Raw genomic sequence first — 17,433 nt, 5'->3', positions numbered from 1 at the left:
TATATACAAGAATGTAACTACTATAATACTGCCCCCTATATACAAGAATATAACTACTATAATACTGCCCCTATATACAAGAATATAACTACTATAATACTGCCCCCTATATATAAGAATATAACTACTATAATTCTGCCCCTATATACAAGAATATAACTACTATAATACTGCCCCCTATATACAAGAATATAACTACTGTATTACTGCCCCTATATACAAGAATATAACTACTATAATACTGCTCTTATATACAAGAATATAACTACTATAATACTGCCCCTATATACAAGAATATAACTACTATAATACTGCCCCCTATATACAAGAATATAACTACTATATTACTGCCCCTATATACAAGAATATAACTACTATAATACTGCTCTTATATACAAGAATATAACTACTATAATACTGCCCCTATATACAAGAATATAACTACTATAATACTGCCCCCTATATACAAGAATATAACTACTATATTACTGCCCCTATATACAAGTATATAACTACTATAATACTGCCCCTATATACAAGAATATAACTACTATAATACTGCTTCCTATATACAAGAATATAACTACTATAATACTGCTCCTATATACAAGAATATAACTACTATAATACTGCTTCCTATATACAAGAATGTAACTACTATAATACTGCCCCCTATATACAAGAATATAACTACTATAATACTGCTCCTATGTACAAGAATATAACTACTATAATACTGCTCCTATGTACAAGAATATAACTACTATAATACTGCTCCTATATACAAGAATATACTATAATACTGCTCCTATATACAAGAATATAACTACTATAATACTGCCTCTATATACAAGAATATAACTACTATAATACTGCTCCTATATACAAGAATATAACTACTATAATACTGCCTCCTATATACAGGAATATAACTACTATAATACTGCCCCCTATATACAAGAATATAACTACTATAATACTGCCCCTATGTACAAGAATATAACTACTATAATACTGCTCCTATGTACAAGAATATAACTACTATAATACTGCCCCCTATATACAAGAATATAACTACTATAATACTGCCCCCTATATACAAGAATATAACTACTATATTACTGCCCCTATATACAAGTATATAACTACTATAATACTGCCCCTATATACAAGAATATAACTACTATAATACTGCTTCCTATATACAAGAATATAACTACTATAATACTGCTCCTATATACAAGAATATAACTACTATAATACTGCTTCCTATATACAAGAATGTAACTACTATAATACTGCCCCCTATATACAAGAATATAACTACTATAATACTGCTCCTATGTACAAGAATATAACTACTATAATACTGCTCCTATGTACAAGAATATACTATAATACTGCTCCTATATACAAGAATATAACTACTATAATACTGCCTCTATATACAAGAATATAACTACTATAATACTGCTCCTATATACAAGAATATAACTACTATAATACTGCCTCCTATATACAGGAATATAACTACTATAATACTGCCCCCTATATACAAGAATATAACTACTATAATACTGCCCCTATGTACAAGAATATAACTACTATAATACTGCTCCTATGTACAAGAATATAACTTCTATAATACTGCTCCTATATACAAGAATATAACTACTATAATACAGCTCCCTATATACAAGAATATAACTACTATAATACTGCTCCTATATACAAGAATATAACTACTATAATACTGCTCCTATATACAAGAATATAACTACTATAATACTGTCTCCTATATACAAGAATATAACTACTATAATACTGTCCCTATATACAAGAATATAACTACTATAATACTGTCTCCTATATACAAGAATATAACTACTATAATACTGCCCCTATATACAAGAATATAACTACTATAATACTGCTCCTATATACAAGAATATAACTACTATACTACTGCCCCCTATATACAAGAATATAACTACTATAATACTGCCCCCTATATACAAGAATATAACTACTATAATACTGTCCCTATATACAAGAATATAACTACTATAATACTGCCCCTATATAGAAGAATGGTTCGGTCTCTGAGGTGAACAGTCAGTCTATCAGTGAGACACATGTAAGGAGATCTTCATGGATGACTGGGTGGTGACTTTTCCCAGGAAAGTTCTGTCACCTCTTCACCTCGTGGTAATTTGGGGACATCACATGACAGGAGGTGTGGAAGAATCCGTTACTTATATTTATTTACGGTGTGGTCCGTGACCCTGTATAGTGACGGGTGATGCCATTAACGTCTCCTGCGGAGGGGGGGGTTACTTAGGTGGCATGTACGGCAGGAGGTTGTTCACGAGCAGTAAATGCTGTTACACTGTATCACCACATACTCAACAGCTTTACTAATTCAGTTTTGTGTTATGCCGCCTTTGTCATTTAAAAAAAAAAGATTTGTGAAAAGGGGGCGTGGCTAAGAGGAGACTCAAAGGTCCCAAATATATTAGACGTTCGCCTTTATATGGCGTGACCGGTTGTGTATTTGCGCACCAGCTACAAAGTGACATATGGAAGAGAAATGGACGAGCTGGACCGTAAAGAGACGGGACTTATGCAGATGTGCATTTAAAGGGGCGTATCTAACTGGTTTTTTAGGGTGTGCCTCAGCGGGCTGTGCGTCACTATTTGAGTTTCTCATCTATTGATACATTTCCCCCAGTGACCTTTCATAATTTAAAAAGTTTTATGTTATTATATCTTAAATAATATACTTTGTTTTAATTTCAAGACGTCTGCTTGCTGTCAGTGAATTGGAACATTCTTCTTTACATACGGAGGATGAAAACCTGTACAGACCTAATAGTTCTCACAGCTGAAGGTTTGTTACAATTGTATCTAGTCTAGACCATCAATCCTCTGTGAGCTGAGCAGCCTGGACTCCAGACTGTTACAATGTATCAGTTCAGATACATTTTAACAAACTGTGGAGTCCAGGCTGTTCAGCTCACAGAGGATTGTCTAGACTGGATACAATTGTAACGTACCCCCAGCTGTTAGACGTTTTAGATCAGGATGGGTTTTGTTTGCAGCCTCTTGTTGTAAACAGTTGTTTAAATGTTCCCAATCACTGACAGCAAGCCGAGATCTTGAAAACTATGAACCACTTAAACACAAAGTATATAAAAAGTTGGAAAGGGGGAAATTATATTTGTAGGCCCTTTAGGTTCCTGACACTGCTTTTGATCTTCTATGCTGACCCCATGGGTTCTCTGTGTTTGCGGCAGATCACCAAGCTGAAGGCAGAAGCTCGTCTGGACCTCCTGAGACAGATCGGGGTCTCCGTGGACACGTGGTTAAAGAGCGCCATGAACCAGGTGATGGAGGAGCTGGAGAACGAGCGATGGGCCAGTCTACCCACCATGATCAACAACGGATCCTCTCACTTGGTACAATCACTGTTCTAATGATGGGGGCATCCGCTCTTAAAGGGCACCCGTCACCTATAATTACAAGGGCAGACGTTATGGCCTGGGCTTTATTCAGTATACTGTTGGATATAAATGGCTGCTTTTACTGTATATGGGGCAACTGTACACTTAAAGAAATGGACGTGTTCACACAGAATTTTTGGACGCGGAAACCGCGCCAAACAAAATGGCCGAAAATGCCCCCCATTGATTTCAATGGGAGGCGGACGTGTTTTTGTTTTTTTTCACTGCGAGCGGTAAAAAGAAGCGATATGCCCTATCTTCGGGCGTTTATGCCTCTGACCTCCCATTGACATCAATGGGAGGCAGAGAAAGCGTAATTCGCTGTGTTTTTGCCCGCGGGCGCGAGCGAAAAACTCAGAGAAAAACGTGGCAAACCGCGTGCAGGCAGATCAAAATTCCAAACAGAATTTTGAGGCAGAATTTTCCTCTTGCAAAAAACTCAGTGTGAACTGGTATTTTTACACCCTGAGTCAAAAACGGCTGAAAATTACGGAGCAGCCTCTGATTTTCAGGCGTTTTTCATAGTGTTCAATGGAAAATCTTTTTACACTCCATTTTTTAAATCAGCGGCATAAAAAGACGCCCCGTACGAACTAAATGCTGTTTTTCCCATTGATTTCAATTGGCAGATGTTTGTAGATGTTAGATTTTTCTGGCGTTTTTCGAGGCGTAAACGCTCCGAAATACGCCTGAAAACACTGCGTGTGAACAGGCCCTTACATTGTGTTTTTATACTCCATTCACATCCAAAGCTGCATTCACAATTCAGCGAACTACCTTTTGGTTTCCGAGTGCATTGCATAGTGTGCTGTACGCTGCTTTGTCTAAACACCTCATTTCCCAAAAATTCAAGTCTGCAGAGAAAGTTTTTACAAACCCTGAACAGCAGGGGGCAGATGTGAGGTGATGCAGTCTGAGAGAAGACAATAAATCAGGAATGCAGCTTTGGATGTGATTGGAGGATTATACAGGCTACAATTTAGGATCAGTATAAGAAAGTAAATCAAATAATTCGTAAATTCATGTAAAACCATTGCCAGCAGTCTACAAGATACAGACTGAAGTCTTAGAGAGGTCGTGGATGTCTCCACCCACTCACTCCATCTGCCCTGTTCTGTTTTATGGATCTCTGTTTACTGTCAATGACTGGAAACATTCTTGGAAACCTGCACAGACTTATTATTTCTCACATCTGAGGGTTTGTTACAATTGTATTCAATCTAGACAATCCCCTGTGAGCTCAACACATCAGCAGCACAAATCGGTGAAATATATCAGTTTGGTGTCCAGGTTGGGGGATATTTAGACTGGATATAATTGTAACAAACCCTCAGCTGTGACAACTATTAGGTCTGCACAGGTTTTTCAGCCTCTGGATGTAAATGAGTGTTTCCATTCACTGGCAGCAAGCGGAGATCTTCACCCACAGTGATCAGCGGCTTGTAATGCCGTCTTTTTTTGCAGGTTTTATAAATAGATGCTTTTAGAGCCATGGACTGAATATTCTAGTTTCAGCAGACACGTGTTATACTTTGTACTTCCTGTATCAATTCTGCACTGTTTTCAATAGCTCTGCTTGCTGTCATTTGATAGAAAACTTTATCGTTTACTTCCAAGACTCAAAACTCTCCTGGCCATGTGATGGACACACAGGTGCATGACTCGTTGCAGTACAGTTATCAGAGTTCTGTTGTGTAACGATCCCGCCACCTGTGTGTCCATCACATGACCAAGACAGAGGTTTATCCTCTGGAAGTAAACAATGAAACTTCTTACTAAATGACCGCAAGCAGAGATTTGGAAATCTGTGAGGTATTAATACAGAAAGCATATTCAACAATACAAAGGATAACCTTTATTTACTGAAACTGGAAAAGCCCTTAATGCCGGTGGGTAGGAGTTGGATGATTATAGATTATTACACTCCTGGTTGGCTACAGGTTACATAATGGCACGATATTGATAGATTTATATTTATGAAGATTTGTAGCTGCTTTTGTCGGTTTCGCACTTTATGTAGGTTTCTCCCGAGCGGTTGTCGCACACTGCACTCTGCTATGTCTCTGTCTCCTGTCTCTGTGACTCCGGCACCAGCTGTCACCCCTCCAGCTCGCTGCCTAGCACCTCACGAAAATGCAGTTATACCAAGAGTGTGAAATATTCACACCTTCACATGATTGCTTTATTTTTTCCCTTTTTCGTTTATTTTATCGTGTGCCGTCTTTCTTATTCTGCACTGATTTATAGCCTATGCCCAACGTCATACACCATATAATGTGTTATATATAGAAATAATCCACATAAGAAGTGGAGTCAGTGTAAATTCATTACATTACCGATCCTGAAAAGAATTGTATGTACTGTATTATACTCCAGAGCTGCACTCACTATTCTGCTGGTGGGGTCACTGTGTACATACATTACATTACTTATCCTGTACTGATCCTGAGTTACATCCTGTATTATACTCCAGAGCTGCACTCACTATTCTGCTGGTGGGGTCACTGTGTACATACATTACATTACTTATCCTCTACTGATCCTGAGTTACATCCTGTATTATACTCCAGAGCTGCACTCACTATTCTGCTGGTGGAGTCACTGTGTACATACATTACTTATCCTGTACTGATCCTGAGTTACATCCTGTATTATACTCCAGAGCTGCACTCCCTATTCTTCTGGTGGAGTCACAGTGTACATACATTATATTACTTATCCTGTACTGAACCTGAGTTATATCCTGTATTATACTCCAGAGCTGCACTCACTATTCTGCTGGTAGGGTCACTGTGTACATACATTACTTATCCTCTACTGATCCTGAGTTACATCCTATATTATACTCCAGAGCTGCACTCCCTATTCTGCTGGTGGAGTCACTGTGTACATACATTACATTACTTATCCTGTACTGATCCTGAGTTACATCCTGTATTATACTCCAGAGCTGCACTCCCTATTCTGCTGGTGGAGTCACTGTGTACATACAGTACATTACTTATCCTGTACTGATCCTGAGTTACATCCTGTATTATACTCCAGAGCTGCACTCACTATTCTGCTGGTGGGGTCACTGTGTACATACATTACATTACTTATCCTGTACTGATCCTAAGTTACATCCTGTATTATACTCCAGAGCTGCACTCACTATTCTGCTGGTGGGGTCACTGTGTACATACATTACATTACTTATCCTCTACTGATCCTGAGTTACATCCTGTATTATACTCCAGAGCTGCACTCACTATTCTGCTGGTGGAGTCACTGTGTGCATACATTACTTATCCTGTACTGATCCTGAGTTACATCCTGCATTATACTCCAGAGCTGCGCTCACTATTCTGCTGGTGGAGTCACTGTGTACATACATTACATTACTTATCCTGTACTGATCCTGAGTTACATCCTGTATTATACTCCAGAGCTGCACTCCCTATTCTGCTGGTGGAGTCACTGTGTACATACATTACATTACTTATCCTGTACTGATCCTGAGTTACATCCTGTATTATACTCCAGAGCTGCACTCACTATTCTGCTGGTGGGGTCACTGTGTACATACATTACATTACTTATCCTGTACTGATCCTAAGTTACATCCTGTATTATACTCCAGAGCTGCACTCACTATTCTGCTGGTGGGGTCACTGTGTACATACATTACATTACTTATCCTCTACTGATCCTGAGTTACATCCTGTATTATACTCCAGAGCTGCACTCACTATTCTGCTGGTGGAGTCACTGTGTACATACATTACATATCCTGTACGGATCCTGAGTTATATCCTGTATTATACTCCAGAGCTGCACTCACTATTCTGCTGGTGGAGTCACTGTGTACATTCATTACATTACCGATCCTGAAAAGAATTGTATGTACTGTATTATACTCCAGAGCTGCACTCCCTATTCTGCTGGTGGAGTCACTGTGTACATACATTACTTATCCTGTACTGATCCCGAGTTACATCCTGTATTATACTCCAGAGCTGCACTCACTATTCTGCTGGTGGAGTCACTGTGTACATACATTACTTATCCTGTACTGATCCTGAGTTACATCCTGTATTATACTCCAGAGCTGCACTCACTATTCTGCTGGTGGAGTCACTGTGTACATACATTACTTATCCTGTACTGATCCTGAGTTACATCCTGTATTATACTTCAGAGCTGCACTCCCTATTCTTCTGGTGGAGTCACAGTGTACATACATTATATTACTTATCCTGTACTGAACCTGAGTTATATCCTGTATTATACTCCAGAGCTGCACTCACTATTCTGCTGGTAGGGTCACTGTGTACATACATTACTTATCCTCTACTGATCCTGAGTTACATCCTATATTATACTCCAGAGCTGCACTCCCTATTCTGCTGGTGGAGTCACTGTGTACATACATTACATTACTTATCCTGTACTGATCCTGAGTTACATCCTGTATTATACTCCAGAGCTGCACTCCCTATTCTGCTGGTGGAGTCACTGTGTACATACATTACATTACATTACTTATCCTGTACTGATCCTGAGTTACATCCTGTATTATACTCCAGAGCTGCACTCATTATTCTGCTGGTGGAGTCACTGTGTACATACATTACATTACTTATCCTGTACTGATCCTGAGTTACATCCTGTATTATACTCCAGAGCTGCACTCACTATTCTGCTGGTAGGGTCACTGTGTACATACATTACATTACTTATCCTCTACTGATCCTGAGTTACATCCTGTATTCTACTCCAGAGCTGCACTCACTATTCTGCTGGTGGAGTCACTGTGTACATACATTACATTACTTATCCTGTACTGATCCTGAGTTATATCCTGTATTATACTCCAGAGCTGCACTCACTATTCTGCTGGTGGAGTAACTGTGTACATATATTACATTACTTATCCTGTACTGATCCTGAGGTATATCCTGTATTATACTCCAGAGCTGCACTCACTATTCTGCTGGTGGAGTCACTGTGTACATACATTACATTACTTATCCTGTACTGATCCTGAGTTACTTCCTGTATTATGCTCCAGAGCTGCACTCACTATTCTGCTGGTGGAGTCACTGTGTACATACATTACATTACTTATCCTGTACTGATCCTGAGTTACATCCTGTATTATACTCCAGAGCTGCCCTCACTATTCTGCTGGTGGAGTCACTGTGTACATACATTACATTACTTATCCTGTACTGATCCTGAGTTACATCCTGTATTATACTCCAGAGCTGCACTCACTATTCTGCTGGTGGAGTCACTGTACATACATTACATTACTTATCCTGTACTGATCCTGAGTTATATCCTGTATTATACTCCAGAGCTGCACACACTATTCTGCTGGTGGAGTCACTCTGTACACACATTACATTACTTATCTTTATCTGAAGACTCACAATCAGAGACTTTGTTTCATCATTAACTTTGAGTTTAAAGAGTCTCTGTCACCAGATTTTGCAGCCCCTATTTCCTATTGCAGCAGATCGGCGCTGCAATGTAGATTACAGTAACGTTTTTATTTTTAAAAAACGAGCATTTTTGGCCAAATTATGACCATTTTTGTAGTTATGCAAATGAGGCTTGCAAAAGTCCAAATGGGTGTGTTTAAAAGTAAAAGTCCAAGTGGGCGTGTATTATGTGTGTACATCGGGGCGTTTTTACTACTTTTACTAGCTGGGAGCTCTGATGAGAAGTATCATCCACTTCCCTTCAGAACGCCCAGCTTCTGGCAGATCACGCTGTGACGTCACTTCCTGCCCCAGGTCCTGCATCGTGTCAGACGAGCGAGGACACATCGGCACCAGAGGCTACAGTTGATTCTGCAGCAGCATCAGCGTTTGCAGGTAAGTAGCTACATCGATTTACCTGCTAACGCCGATGCTGCTGCAGAATCAACTGAAGCCTCTGGTGCCGATGTGGCCGACACGATGCAGGACCTGTGAGTGACGTCACAGATCTGCACTGCCAGAAGCTGGGCGTTGTGAAGAGAAGTGGATGATACTTCTCGTCAGAGCGCCCAGCTAGTAAAAGTATTAAACACGCCCCGATGTACGCACATAATACACGCCCAGTTGGACTTTTACTTTTAAACACACCCACTTGGACTTTTGCAAGCCTCATTTGCATAACTACAAAAATGGTCATAACTTGGCCAAAAATGCTCGTTTTTTAAAAATAAAAACGTTACTGTAATCTACATTGCAGCGCCGATCTGCTGCAATAGCAGATAGGGGTTGCAAAATCTGGTGACAGAGCCTCTTTAAGTGAAATTCGTTAATTATCTTTCCTAAACTGCGGCTTCTAAAGAAGGTTTCATGCCGTTAATAGTGGTGGAATCTAAGAGTCTCCAGACGAACATTGGTTATTATGTTCCAGGTGGAGCAAAACCATAATCAGTAGGGGTGGGGCAAGCTTCTGTTTGGACTAGGCAGCTGTTTGTGCCATTGCCTTGCCACAGAGTGTTATGCCACTTGATAAGGGTGGGCATATAGCATGTGTAGCCTGTCCTAGACCACCAGGGATGGTATCATAAGACCTTTCACTGTCCTAGACCACCAGGGATGGTATCATAAGACCTTTCACTGTCCTAGACCACCAGGGATGGTATCATTAGACCCTTCACTGCCATAACCCTAAACCAACAGGGATGTTGTTCATCATTTCAGAGGAAATTTAGGGTCCTCTGTTGTCTGAGCCCACCCCTGCTACTTTAGTCACATGACATAATGCATTGACCTCTTTACCCCCTCCGCAACCTTTCAATGGAAATCAATGACTATTCCAATATGGAGGCATGGACACAAAAAGAGATTTGTTATGGGAAATCCTTAGTCACGTGAGATTTTTTGGCCTGATAGCCGCTCGTCTTATAACTCTACTGCACTTTTTTAAGCTTTAGAATTTAGTGGCCCTTTGAAGTTACCAATCAAACTCCAACCAGCGGAAGACCAACCTGAAGCCAATCATTGGGCCATAATGGTTGCTTGTGCCACTCACATCCCAACACAAAGGGGTCGTAAGTCACATTTGAGCTACTCAACTTTTCCCCTTCTTGGAAGTCAATGGAAATGTTGCACAATGGACATGACCATCCAGTTCCAAGTCAACTTAATGGCCACCTCAAACATCCATCTACTGACCTGTAATGGGGACATGTTCGAAGACGTTATTGGTTGGAGGTCATACGTGGAGACCCCCCTCACAGGTTTCAGGGGTATGGAGCTCTGGCAAGTGTCGTCCCCATTTGGATTACGTTGACTTCCTTCTGTGCATTTCACCATTGAAGTCAATGGTTCCATTGAGGTCAAAGGGAGCACCATGGTCTTTACTCATGAGTGGTCAACTTGCTAGAGCTCCACAACACCTCCGTGAATCCCTTCGTATATGTTATGTATCAGTAGATGTTCACAGGGCCACATACCCTTCAATTCTGTCATGAAGCTCCATCCAATGACTTCTGCTCTGGTCCAAGTTCTTGGTCGCCGAATATTCCCAGTATAGGATGTAACGGCCCCATGTTCGGGACCAGAGAGCCTCCGACCGTTTTCCAGCTTGTTGTTCTGCCTGTTACTTATTTAGTTTGTGGTTTGCCCTTCTAGTTTTTTCAAAAAAATGTTGGAAATCTCCGCAGTTGCATATTTGAGGGATTAACACGAGCCGAGCAGCAACACCACGTTCTATGGGATTTCTCAGAGAACGTGAGAGTTTACAGCCAAGGTGAACAAAACCTTCCCGACTGCAGCAGACAGAAAATTCACCGAGCCAAGAATGTGTTATGGGAACCCGTACACAAAAACATTTAGAAAATGCCTCCAAAAAGTCAGAGACTCGATAAACCTGGATCTCCTACAGTCACCAGTGGGTCCATAAGGGAGGGTTGATGGTCATCGGTGGTTTTCACGCGACCACACGTCTCTGTACATGAAGCTGTATGTACGTTAGTGGTGGTCCCATAGAGCTGTTATGGGGCTCATGGAGTGCCCAGGTTGGCCACCATATTCTCCTACAGGGCTCACCTCTCAATGGACACATTTTCAAATGGGGATGGATTGGAACTGGCCTAAGGTGTCACACCACCCAAGGGATGTGAAAGGGGGGCAAATAAACTCTAGACCCCCCTGTCTTATAATAGTGGTGGAGAATATAGCACAAATGGTTAAGGAAGGGGTAGGGGGAGTTTGGCTCCATTACACCCACCCCCATCCTCCATGCATCATTATCTAGACTACCATCCAATGGACAACCCAGGATATAAATACAATTCCTGTAATCTGGGACCGTCGGATCGGGAGACAAATTATCAGATGGTCCTAGAAAAGGAGTGGTTTGTATTTTTACTCTCCCTGTTCATATTCAAGTTCCGGGTTCTCAGACTTTCTGGATTATTGGTATAAAGGAATTTTTGCACGATTTTGTTTTTTTTCCTCCTCCACCTCTTTGCTCATAATTAATTTCTTATTTTCATTGTGTTCAGGGGAACGCGGACATGGACAGGGAGGACGGCGAGGAGCTTGAGGACAGCATGGACGCGTTTGATGACAGCAGCTCCAGTCCTTCTGGAACACTGAGGAACTATCCATTGACCTGTAAAGTCATCTACTCTTACCAGGTCTGTGCTCTGTGGATGTGAAGGTCAATCGCAAACTGAGGTAGTAGGCGGAAAAGAGCGCATTAACCCCTTGATAGCAGTCAGAGCTCCGTTTTTCTGATATAGAGCTCCAAATCATCTGCATAGACATAGTTAAATGATAAAATTCCCATTTCCATCATCCACCACTAGGGGGAGCTTACTGCATACTAGTTATACATTGAGATCTGTATAACACAGTATGCAGTGAGCTCCCCCTAGTGGTGACTGCAGGAAGACAGAATTGTATTATTTTTTACCTCTGTGTCCTTTCAGGGGATTTGGAGCGGTGTTTCAGAAAAATGGTCCTAAAGCTGTTTATAAAATTCCTGCTACATGTTGGGAGCTCAGATGACCGCTACAGACTCTCTTTTTTTTTTTTTTTTGCTTTGGGTGTGAATGGAGAAGAAATCTGTATACAGGGAGGTAGGAAATAACAAGAACAGATCATCTATTTATCTGTCCCATTAGAACGTAAGGGAGTCTGATAACACGATGGAGTCACAAGACCAAGGAATTGCCAGGAAACGAGACAGATAAGCTCCTCCGTATAAAGACTTCTCCCCTTTCTGTCTTGCAGTCGTCTCAGCCGGACGAGCTGACCATAGAGGAACATGAGATGCTGGAAGTCATAGAAGACGGAGATATGGAAGATTGGGTCAAGGTATGTTTTATGTGATCACTGTAATTCTGTTTTTATTTTTTGTTGTTGCTGGGGGAAGGGGGCATGGGTTGCACTAGAATTACCCAGGAAAAATCTAGGCTAACTAATCTGTCAGTCTGAGAACAGATACCCCAAGGGGTCTGCCGAAGATGTAACTGGCCGTAGATGTAATCGTTGTATAGTTGTAAGGGTTATCTCATGAAGACAACCCCTGTCCATGTGATACATTAGACCATATGGACGTCATACAGGAGGGGTCCCCCACTCTGAGCCAGAACAGAGACCCTAGCTGTCCATGTATTAAATGAGCTACAATGAATCTGCAATACTATATTCCGCCTGTAGTGGCCGCTGCAGCGAAATGTCTTGCTTCCCTCCGTAAAACCAGCTGATCGCCGGCGATGCCAGGATCAGCTGATCGCCGGGTCACCTTAGATAAGAAAGAGATTGCCTGTGATGATCTGAGTAAAGTACAAGAAAGTATCGTGCAAGGTAATATTTCCCACCGATGGTACCAGCCAACTATCTAATATGTATGTGGGAGGTGTCCTGACTCTTCCTTTACGGCAGATGTCGGAGGAAAGAAGGATCGGGCATGTTGGGATCCACTGCCCGATCCTTGTTTACCACGGGAGATAAGCCGCCCCATTGAAAACACATGCATGCTCAGCCGAGCCGTTTGTACATGGGTATGGTGGAGACGGGAGGAAAAGTTCCCGGCCGACCGAGGCGAGCGCTATTGTATGTGTATGAGCAGCTTTGGTCATGTGGAAGAACAGTGATAAGACAATCAGAACCTTTTGGCTGATCCTGGAGAAAAATTTAGGCCCAACCCTTATATTCGGAGGTGTAGCTCATCTTACCGGAGCCCATTATTGTGCACCCGGCGTGATTCAGCATTGCACATATAGCCACGTTTATTACAGCTGTTCTTATACGTGGCCTGAGGACCTCCCATGTACAGGAGCCACTATTGCGCTGGACATAGGTAGCCGCAGGCTAGCTCGTGAGGGCTGCTGAGTATATGGGATTGTGTTGCTATACATGGCCGGGGCTTATTCTCTTACTATTGCCGCTACTGAGTGGTCCCCTCTCTCTCTTTTTCCCATCAGGCGAGAAATAAATCTGGGCAGGTGGGGTACGTCCCTGAAAAATATCTCCAGTTCCCTACGTCCAACAGCCTCCTGAGTATGCTGCAGTCCCTGGCTGCTCTAGACAACCGCTCTCACACGTCCAGTAATTCTAACGACGCCGAAATGGCCTCCGGGAGCATGAACGGCGACACAAGCGGTAACTACCATATCCGGCTAATCTTCATCATGTCGTGTGATCACTTCACCGACCACCTGTTACTGCCGTTATTGACCATAAAGGAGTTAAATGTCATCGCTACCCAACAGCGAGTCCCCCATGGGTGAAAAAAAAGGGTTAGTGATGGGTCGTTTTCACCCATGGGGACTCTGTGTTGACCGTTCACATCTTGGTGGGTTTAATGACTGGGGTACTTTGGGTTTTGAAGTGTACTTGGCTAGGGGTTCAAATATAAAACGATGTGGTTTGGGTCTTTGGCTACATGGTCAATGTTTTGGCTACTTCTACGAGTACCCAAATCCATGTTGGGTCATCCCTTTGATCCGGTGCTATTGGCTGCTTGTTATGCTACAGGAATGAGCCATCATGGTTTTCCAAGTCACCCACGGGTATTAAGGAAACTTAGTCACGCATGAAGCCCAAGTCTTCAAGGGTTGGTCCACTCTAAAAGAACATTTACCCTTATGATCTGAACCACAAGGTACACCTTGGCGGGGGCAGGGCTAAATAAGTAAAACTGTCCTGAGAGCCCCGAACACATGGCTACTTTCTTCCTGGGTGTGTATATTTTTGCAAACATTTTTTGTTATGGCCTGAATTAAATGAAGCAATTTTGCATAGTCTCCATTAATAAAAAAAATCTCCTACCGTTTGGTTTATACAGCTCCGATGCAAACCTGTGTGTCTTTATAGTTACAGACTATTGTCTTTCCTCTACTTCATGCTAAGCTACCAAAGAAGTAGGAGGTACATGGAAGGGAGTATTGTATGCTGCTTTGTTTCAAAAACATGGCTGCTCTCTGCTAGAAATAGCGCCACTACTGACCATGGGTTATGACTGGTATTGCACCTGGGCTCCATTGCATGTTAATGCATCTGAGCTGCAATACCACACACAACCTGTGGACCGGGGTGGCACTATTTTTAAAATCCTGGACAACCCCTTTAACACAGAATAGAGATCTCCAGGGCCATACAAGACCAGCAGGGAAACATTTGGACGTGGGAACCATATTACAGGCGTTTTTTGTTACCCTATTCCAATGGAGTTGCTCTTAAAATATTATGTATTATGGAAATCTCCGAGACCAGACGTAGCACCTGCCGAGGAGAGGACATTTTTGAAGGCGACACCTTATTGGGAATTCTATTAAAAGGATTTAGTGACCATCTTTTATATTTTTAATCATTTTTTTTCTAATTGCCCCCCAATATCATATTCGGATAGCGGTGCCTAAACGATGGGTAATAAATAGATTTTAGTACTGCACGTGCATTGCGATCATCTGACTAGCGGACCCCCATCAATGCGGCCGCTTTTTATTTATTTTTCTCCCCTTTTTTTTTCTCCTCATCCATAGTGTGTTTTGTGAAAGCACTTTACGATTACGATGGTCAAACCGAAGACGAGCTGTCGTTCCCAGAAGGCGCCATCATCCGAATCTTGAACAAAGAGAATCAGGACGATGACGGATTCTGGGAGGGGGAATTCAACGGCCGCATTGGAGTTTTCCCATCTGTGCTGGTGGAAGAGCTGAGCGGGTCAGAGAACGGTGACTCTCATTGGATCGAAGACATTCAGGTATAAGTAGTAGTTATAGATTTGGTATGGGACCGCTGTATGAGCCTGTTTACCATTGTTAAGCCAGAGAAGGAACCGATAGACCACATATTTAAAAAAAAAAATTTTTTTGTGTTCTATCCCTTTAAGTGAGGGGCGGGGCATATTTAAACATCATTGTTCTTAGTTTAGGCTTCCATTACATTAAGCTATGTATTTTTGAACACATGGGGGAGAGAGAAACGGGGAACTATCATTGGTAGATTTTTTTTTTATTGGAAATTTTTTTTATATATAATTTAACCCTTTTTTCTACCACAGGTATCACCTTCTCCGAAGCCACAGAATTCTCTCCCACCCCTTCCACTATATGACCAGCCCCCCACCAGCCCCATATTCAGTCCGGACAAGAGGAGCTCTTTATTTTTCCCACGGTCCCCGTCTTCTGTGACTGGTAAGGTTTAGATACAACCTGATAGGACAAAACAATTTGACCTTTTCGCTCAGTTCTCCAATGGAAAACGTCAGTGTACAGGATTGTGTCATATTTTTATTTATGTACATTAAAGTAAATATATATAGAATGTTTTTTAAAAAAAATTTATTTTTTTAAATTTTTGAAAAAAAAATTGCAACATTTCACACTGGGATTTTCTGTCATTTGTTGAAGATTCTTGAGCAGGAAATTAGGTAAAGCGATCCCTACTGTATGTTATATGAATATTAGAAGTCCGCGATGTCTGTAAACAGTGTTACCGACCTTAGAAGAAAAGGGTCACCTGATCTCTAGGGCCCGGTGTCAAAATTTTGGGATTCTTAACTTGCTCATAAGGTTGTCCACATACATCACCCACTAGTTTAGTAAAACCTGGGGGGCCACATAATGATATTGGAAGCCCTGAATGATCCCCAGAGTTGGAGCATGGCTTGATAGGTAAATACCGTAATAATTTTTTTAATTTTTTTATTCCAAAATATTTTTTTAAATATTTTTTTAAAAAAAAGAAAAAAAAAATTTTTTTAAATTTTTTTATCAGAAAATACTATAATTCTGCGTAAATTTTTCCTTTTGTGCTATTTTTATTTAATTTCACCCCCTTTCTTTTTCTTCAGAAAATAATCTAAATCTAGAATCGCCATCCACATCGCAGCCTCCGCGGATCACCACCGACGGATACCAGAGCAAGTTACGACCAGTAAGTGTGTGAATGGTGTTGATGTAAATTCGCCGGGTTAATTCGTCAAGTTTTCATTTTTATCCCTTATTACAATTTCTATGCAACCGCGATAAACCTGAAACGGGGAATTATTAAAAAAGAGAAAAAAAAGTTGGCGATAGCCAAGTCCAAAATATTGTGCTGATTATTTTCCTACTATATCTTTGTAGCAGTCAGAGCTCCGTTTTTCTGATACAGCGCTCCAAATCCTCTACATAGGCACAGATTTTGCCTGCAGCCACCACTAGGGGGAGCTTACTGTATACTGTGTTATTATTGAGTTTATTGTATGCAGTGAGCTCCAGAGCTCCCCCTGGTGGTGCTTGCGGGTTGCATTTTTAAGTCTTTTTCTATGCAGGGGATTTGGAGCTTTGTAACAGAAAAATGGAGCTCCCACTGTTATGGGCGCAGAATTTTGAACATATTTAAACTCAAAAAGTGATATGGTGTTTAAGGGTGAACATTCACTTTAAGGCGGACCCCACAGCAGTTACTGCATACAAATAGTTTTAGTATTAAATATTTTTGTA

The 17,433-nt window shown here is 41.3% G+C and overlaps 1 protein-coding gene across 3 annotated transcripts in view; it reads left to right on the top strand.

Moving 5' to 3' along the window:
- The window catches only part of FCHSD2 (FCH and double SH3 domains 2), a 162,406-nt gene that overhangs the window by 142,122 nt on the left and 2,851 nt on the right, over positions 1-17,433 (top strand). For all 3 annotated transcript variants that reach the window (XM_075851328.1, XM_075851327.1, XM_075851326.1), the window contains 7 exons: positions 3,297-3,458; positions 11,998-12,132; positions 12,731-12,814; positions 13,927-14,104; positions 15,487-15,707; positions 16,008-16,140; positions 16,800-16,882. In XM_075851328.1, coding sequence (XP_075707443.1) covers positions 3,297-3,458; positions 11,998-12,132; positions 12,731-12,814; positions 13,927-14,104; positions 15,487-15,707; positions 16,008-16,140; positions 16,800-16,882 — 996 coding nt within the window. The remainder of the gene's footprint in view (positions 1-3,296; positions 3,459-11,997; positions 12,133-12,730; positions 12,815-13,926; positions 14,105-15,486; positions 15,708-16,007; positions 16,141-16,799; positions 16,883-17,433) is intronic.

The sequence above is a fragment of the Rhinoderma darwinii genome, chromosome 2 (genome assembly GCF_050947455.1).
Source record: "Rhinoderma darwinii isolate aRhiDar2 chromosome 2, aRhiDar2.hap1, whole genome shotgun sequence".
Classification (NCBI taxonomy): domain Eukaryota; kingdom Metazoa; phylum Chordata; class Amphibia; order Anura; family Rhinodermatidae; genus Rhinoderma; species Rhinoderma darwinii.
The sequence above is the reverse complement of the archived record's forward strand: the minus strand, read 5'-3'. Positions and strand labels throughout refer to the sequence as shown.